Source organism: Bufo gargarizans, chromosome 3, assembly GCF_014858855.1.
Source record: "Bufo gargarizans isolate SCDJY-AF-19 chromosome 3, ASM1485885v1, whole genome shotgun sequence".
Lineage (NCBI taxonomy): Eukaryota > Metazoa > Chordata > Amphibia > Anura > Bufonidae > Bufo > Bufo gargarizans.
In genome coordinates, this window is record NC_058082.1 from 322904305 (window position 1) to 322911807 (window position 7503).

Here is a 7503-nt window from a genome sequence, read left to right on the forward strand (position 1 = left end):
TCTGGAGACCATGTTATGTATATATGTATAATCTAAATAAAAATCTGTTGAAAAAAGTCATTCCCAAAATAAAAAAAAACGAAATATACATTTAAAATAGTCTGGGTACTGTTATTGAGCAAACAATCAACACAATGTGTATATATATATATATATATATATATATATATATCGTTTAACTGTTTTTGGCTAAGATAACTGGATAGTATATTACTATGCAGTATATCTTCCAATTACCATATATTGTCAGTACTATAGTATTAGACTTCCTTAAAAAACAATACAACACTATAGAGTACACTATTAATAATGTTGTGTATGTGTTGCTGATATATAAATATGCTATGTCTTTAATAAAGATAAGTAACAATATAAATTGGTGAAATAAAACTCTGTTTATTTGAACATAAACTTCCGAGTCATCTTGACTTTTCTCAAAATAAAATTATTTTCATACAGAAATTAAAAATAACATAACTTTTATAAATTGGTATAATGTGTAGATGGTGATGGTGGGGCCTGATACTGTGGCATAGGGTAGGGTGGTTGGGAAGGGGGGCCAGAGTACTGCGATGATCCAGGCTGCGAAGTGATGGGTGCAGACTGCCCATATGCAGAATCTACCTGATAATGTGGCCCATATGGGCGAGGAGGTGGCCCATAATGTCCCCTTGGCGGTTGCATTGGAGGAGGAGCCGGCAGCGAAGGCTGGGAGTGCTGGGAAACTGGCATCGGTTGGGGGCCATACAAGTTCCCATGGAGCCGCCAATTTTCAAGGCCCTCAAAAACGATATGTGGGTCATTGGGGGGAGTGGCTGCATCCAAAACTATATTTAGAGCAGCTTTGGTGCGCAAAACTCGTTCTGGAGGCAGCCTGCGCAAATATGAGCCCATACTACGCACATAATGGTCGAACTCATCCTCATGCCGGGCTCTGGATAAATAATCGAGCACCTGCAGATTAACATTTGTATCGGCAGGAGTGGTTGCCCGTCGTCTGGGCCTGCTTGGAAGAGACAAAGGCATGGGGGGGGAATCTGCTCCAGAAACAGGTGGTGGTCTGGATGGTGCAGTGCTTTGTCCTGGTGCTGTGTCCACCTGTGATGGACCAGAGGGAGTCTCTTCCTCACATGCACTGGACATCTGCGGTGCAGACTCCGCCTCTTCTTCTGGTAGGTTGTCCTCTGTCCTTTAAAAAGAATAAAAAATTATAAATTTAGAAGATGAAGTGTATTTTCTTGTATTACTATTCACGGCACATATTAAAATAATCATCCATTTAGTTTATAGAACATAGTACTACCTGACCTACATAACATATTAAATTTTGGAGATTAGAAGTGTCATCGCTGCCCCTAAACACCATTGAAAAAACCACTTGTCATGTTGTTAAAGCCAATGTCATCATGGAAAAGGAGACAATTTTCAAGTTGGTTTTGGTTTACAAATATGTCTATTTTACCTGATTTTTGGAAATACATATATAACATTAAAGTGTTTTTTTAATCTCAGAAAACAGAGGCAAATTGCTCAGATATGCCCCCATTGTCTTAAAGGTGTGGGTCACACCAATGGAACCAGCACCTATAGCGAGAAGGGATAGCCAAAACTGAAGGAGAGTGCACTGCGCATGTGCAGCTGACGTACATTCATTTATATGGGAGAGTGGGGAATTTGCGCTGGGTGGTGGAGGTACCCTGGCAAATCTGCCCTCCTCCAGCCACAGCCATCCCCGCTATGTTAGTTAGTGATATAGCACGTAAATTTAGAGTAGAACCTTCCTAATCACAGGTGCATAACCATGAAACAAACTATATGGCTGCACACCAATAATACCAATAATAAAAAAATATATGGCTGCACACCGTTATAGATATACAAACTATTGATGAAAGAAATGGGGGTCATTCTAGATAAAAGTGATCCAATAACGACTAAAAATGAGTAATTTAAGCTCTTAGCACACATACGTGTCGGCCCAATCTACCAGGCGTTTTAAGGTGGCTTTCACAGATGGATCCATTAAAACTATATTAACAATAAATAGACTGCCTAACTTTGTAGTTAGTTTTATTAAAGCCTACAATATTCAGGGCAGTGGAGGAACCAGCTACAAACCTACTCTGCTCAGAAGTCCCAGGTAGATGGGCGTGTTCTTGATATAGCTGCTATCAGACAATGGTGGCATATCCTAGTGATATGCCCTCATTGTGTTAAGATGGGAATACCCCTTTAATTACATAGTCTACAAACAGTGTATATGGATATAAATATCTAATGGTCATTGAGTCAAATAAACTTACGGACGCAGCTCCATGACCTCACGAAGAAACATCAGCTGGTTTTTGAACATGTATGGCCTTTTCTTGCTGGCCCCGGACCCGCTCCTCGCATGTAGCAGCATTTCCTTGCGGAATTGGTCCCTGCAACTCCGCCAACGATTCTTGACATCGTCCACTTTAAAATAAATCAAAAAAATATAATTTTATTTACCAAAATAAACAGTCCGACAAATTATAACATATGACATACATGTGCTATGCTAAAAGGAGCAGGGACGTGCACACATACTGCTCGATAAGGGGGCTTGAGCCCCTGCCTCTTTTAATGCCTACATCCATTCCTTCAGGTAAGGCCCCATGCACACGGCCGTTGTTCACGGCCGTGTGCTGGCCGTGGAACCGCGGCCTGGATCCCTCCTGAGAGCAGGAGCGCACGGCGTCATAGCAACCAGTGACGCCGTGCGCTCCTGCTCTCAGGAGGGATCCAGGCCGCGGTTCCACGGGCCGCACACGGCTGTGAAACACGGCCGTGTGCATGGGGCCTTTAGCACAATTTATTCACCAGTCCGCACGCTCACTAGTGCAGGATCAGGGTGACAGGGTCTTTTAAAGGCTAGCACAGGGGCTGCCTGGGTGACAGACATGCATGATGCATGTCTGCAACGACACGTCACCTCCCCCCCTCCCCCCCAAGCGGGATTAATGCAGGGGAGCAAGCGCCGGCCTGTATGACTCCGTCTGCTGCCTAAGTTCCTTTATTGCCTGTCTGCTCTCAGTGGCTGCCCTGGTTAATATATTGTATATAATTTCAAGTCCTTAAAACAAAACAAGTATGCCAAGGAACAATAGTTGTAGTGCTTTGTCCCTTTGCATACTGGGGGTTGTAGTGCTTGGTCTCTTTGCATATTTGACTCTGTAGAGTCTGGTAATGACATCATTTTTCCATAATATGTACGGTTAAACCCAAAAAGGTTTTTTTTTTTATTTAAGAACTTTAAAAGCCCCTGCCCTTCCAAATATCTGTGCACGTCCCTGCTAGGGAGGATTAAAGATTACATGTGCTATGCTAGGGAGGATTAAAGATTACATGTGCTATGCTAGTGAGGATTAAAGACTACATGTGCTATGCTAGTGAGGATTAAAGACGACATGTGCTATGCTAGGGAGGATTAAAGACGACATGTGCTATGCTAGGGAGGATTAAAGACGACATGTGCTATGCTAGGGAGGATTAAAGACGACATGTGCTATGCTAGGGAGGATTAAAAACTACATGTGCTATGCTAGGGAGGATTAAAGACGACACGTGCTATGCTAGGGAGGATTAAAGACGACACGTGCTATGCTAGGGAGGACAGCAAGGATCACACAGGTATACATTGCCTACTTACCCAAATTCTGCCGGCTTTTGCCATGGGTTTTTTCCCAGATGGATTCAAACAGCTCCTTGCTAATTTCCACCCAGGCCTGATCTTTTTTATACCGATCGTGGTAGTCATCACTGCGCGTATCCCAGATGCATGGCCTATCTTGCACAAGTACTATCAGCCTACCAACATCCATTGGCCGTGGTGTCTTTGGCATGTTAGCAAAGAAAATCCAAAGCTCCGCAAGGGATGGAAGTGTGTGCTGAGCAAACTACAAAACTCCTGCCTCATGTGCTGCCTTCAGTCACACACTGAGCAACTCAACTTCCTGTCTGAAATCCATTCTGGGTTGCTAAGTTACTTGCGTTTAAAACGCAACGCAACGCATGACATCCGGATGCACTACGATTTTCACGCAGCCCCATTCATTTCTATGGGGCCTGCTTTGCGTGGAAAACGCACAAAGAGGAGCATGCTGCGATTTTCACGCAACGCACAAGTGATGCGTGAAAAACATCGCTCATGTGCACAGCCCCATAGAAATGAATGGGTCAGGATTCAGTGCGGGTGCTGTGCGTTCACCTCCCGCAACGCATCCGCGCGGAAAACTCGCTCGTGTGAAAGGGGCCTTAGGCTGAGTTCACACGAGCGTGACAGATTAGGTCCGGATGCGTTCAGGGTGCGTTCAGTTAAACTCGCACCATTTTGCAAGCAAGTTCAGTCAGTTTTGGCTGCAATTGCGTTTAGTTGTTCAGTTTTTTCCGCGCGGGTGCAATGCGTTTTGATGCGTTTTTCACGCGCGTGATAAAAAACTGAAGGTTTACAAACAACATCTCCTAGCAACCATCAGTGAAAAACGCATTGCATCCGCACTTGCTTGCAGATGCAATGCGTTATTAACGCAGCCCCATTCACTTCTATGGGGCCAGGGCTGCGTGAAAAACGCAGAATATAGAACATGCTGCGATTTTAAAGCATTGCAGAAGTGATGCATGAAAAAAAACGCTCATGTACACAGCCCCATTGAAATGAATGGGTCAGGATTCAGTGCAGGTGCAATGCGTTCACCTACTGCATTGCACCCGCGCGGAAATCTCGCCCGTGTGAACGCAGCCTTAGCGGCCTAGTACATGGCATCTTTTGATCTCCTCTCCTATTCACCCTAATAGAGATCTATTAAATTGAATAAGATTTTTACACTCTTCATTCTGTGCTATGCCTCGTGCATAACTCAGCATGGAGAATGCCATTGCAGACCTGGATCACTTTAGCAGCGTCCAGGCTGCCATAGCAACCGATCGGAGCCCCGCAATTTCACTGCTGGGGCTCCGATCGGAAGGAAGAGGGAGCCGCATCCCTCTGCCTTCACTCAAATGTGCTGCGTTCAGCGTTGATCGCGGCACCTCAGGGGTTAAATGACAGTGGTGGCGCGATCGCTGCTTCCTGTAAGTGCAGGCGGGAGACCACTATATGATACAGCCAGCACCCGCCGTAAATGGAGCAAGCCCGCTGCAGTGGCCCGCTCCATACACGTGCAGACGCATAACGCTGTGTGTGTGTGTGTGTGTGTATGTGTGTATATATACATATATATATATATATATATATATAGCACTATGGGTTAAAGGGTTAAAATGCCATGGGGTAGATTTTATTCTGGTCACATCAGTTTCTTCTCTTGTCCTGTCCCCTCAATACCTAGGATGTGTTCCCTGATATGCCTTCTCAGTTCTCTTGAGGTCATGCCAACATAGATAAGTTGGCATGGGCATTCTGCCAGGTAGACGACTCCTGGTGTACAGCAGGTAATATTATGGGTGATTTCATACCTCTTAGCATTGTTGGTATTACTGGGATTATTAAAACAGGATGCCTTGGCCATATTTGGACAGGCCACAAATTTACCACATGGTGAGCTTCCCCACTTTGGACCTTGTGACCCAAATACTCTCTCTGGGAGCTCACCTATTTAGTGGCTCTTCACCAGGATGTCCTTCAGATTCTGGGACCTCCTATATGTAATGGATGGAACTGAAGGTAGAACTTTATCCAAGGTCGGATCCAAACATAATAGCTCCCAATGTTTAGCCAAGGCAGCTTTCATAATTTTCCAATGTGGATTAAATGTAGATATAAACCGCACTTTGGTGTCATACTATTCCTGTTTCTTATTTTTCTTCTGGATCAGAAGATCATCTCTCTTGGTATTACAAGCCCTATCATAGCCAGCCTTGATGCATCTCATTGTATACCCATGTTCCCAAAACCTGTGTTGTAAGTCTTGGGATTGTTTCTCAAAGGTTTCTTCTGTAGAACAGATCCTCCTGAGTCTCATGAATTGACCACATAGGATACTTTGAATCAAATTCCTGGGGTGGAATGAATCAGCATGAAGCAGTGCATGAAACAGATCTGTTGATATTCTTCATTCATCATCCACCAGAATTTTGATGTCAAGGAAATCAAAACCGGTACATTGAATCCTGTAAGTCAAGTTAATGTTAAGATTGTTGTTATTCAAAGTATCCACAAATTGAGAGAATTCAGCCTTTGGGCCATGCCATAAAATGAGAATATCATCTAAATAGTGGGCCTACATCTGGACCCTGCCAACATGCAGAACTGTATCTGTCAGGAAGATCGTCCTCTCCAACAGCCCTAGGAAAAAGCTTGGCAAAGGCCAGCGCACATTGTTGTCTCCTGGAGTTGCAGGTAAAACGCCTTCCCAAACAGAAAATAGTTGTGGGTCAGGACAAAGTCCAATAGCTCTAAAATGAACTCACCCATTGCTTGATCTACTTCCGACATCATGAGAAAACAGCACATTATGATTGTTGTTTGTGTAATAATTTTTAAAAAACACATTAATGCCTAATGGTCTAATCTCACTAATTTTAAACACAGACCACTGTGATAAGTGGCAAGGATTATGTATTGTCGTAATTGCCATGACTTGTGACTATTTTATGCCACAAAACTGAGATATGTGATTTCATAAATGACCCCTAAAATATTTCCAGCCAAAACTTTATTTTGTCCTTGTTGAAAATGGAAGGGGATTAAAACTGAGCTCTCTCGTCATGAAGTACAGGAGGAAGGGTTGGCTGTATGACCATACTAACCATAGATGTGCTCCACTGAAAACAGAGGGGACTCATCTTGGCTGCATCACGGGTTGATGAATCTGCCTGGGACTTTTACTCTTCTAAAGTATCACAAATTTAGCAAAAGGTGATTAGAATGAGAGGAGGAATAGGACTGTTCACGCCTGTCTGCTGTGAGTTCAACGACATGAAGAGAATGGGTCCACTTTTAACCTTGGGAACTTTACTCAGTCAAAAAAGATCTAATGTTACAAAACTGGTCAAACACTGCTGAAATCCAATGTCCTATAAGAAGTGGACAGAGCACAATGCAGAACTGGGCAAACGTCCTCAGAAGAGTAGTTTGAAGGTGGATTCAAGGCAGAGGCAAATCCAGCAAAAGTATAAGATTAGTGTGGCAAAGACAAAAAGGGCATGCTTATGGACAAGTACCAATACCCAGGCATCATTTGGATTATTAACCCTTTGGATACTAGAGTTTTTTTTTCAATTTTTGTATTTTCATTTTTCTTCCTTGTCTTCACGGAGCCACAACTTTTTAATTTTTCCATTCACATAGCTGTATGAGGGCTTATTTTTTGGGGGGGACAAGTTTTACTTTCTAATGCCACAATTAATATGTCATACAATTTAGTGGGAAGCAGGGCTCATTTTTTGCGGGACGATCTGTAGTTTTTATTGATACTATTTCTGAGTTTATGACTTTTTGATCACATCTTATAAAAAATTTCTGGGTAAGTGAAGTGATGA

At 43.2% G+C, this 7503-nt stretch overlaps 1 protein-coding gene across 1 annotated transcript; it reads right to left on the minus strand.

Annotated features, from left to right (window-relative positions):
- Positions 1–480: 480 nt before the first annotated feature.
- Positions 481–4106, minus strand: LOC122931564 (leucine-rich repeat extensin-like protein 5). Its single transcript, XM_044285638.1, has 3 exons — positions 3674–4106; positions 2304–2457; positions 481–1189 (listed from the first exon to the last, which is right to left on the minus strand). The coding sequence occupies exons 1-3, from the start codon at positions 3864–3866 to the stop codon at positions 481–483; spliced, it is 1056 nt and encodes a 351-aa protein (XP_044141573.1). The 5' UTR covers positions 3867–4106.
- Between the last annotated feature and the right edge of the window lie 3397 nt (positions 4107–7503).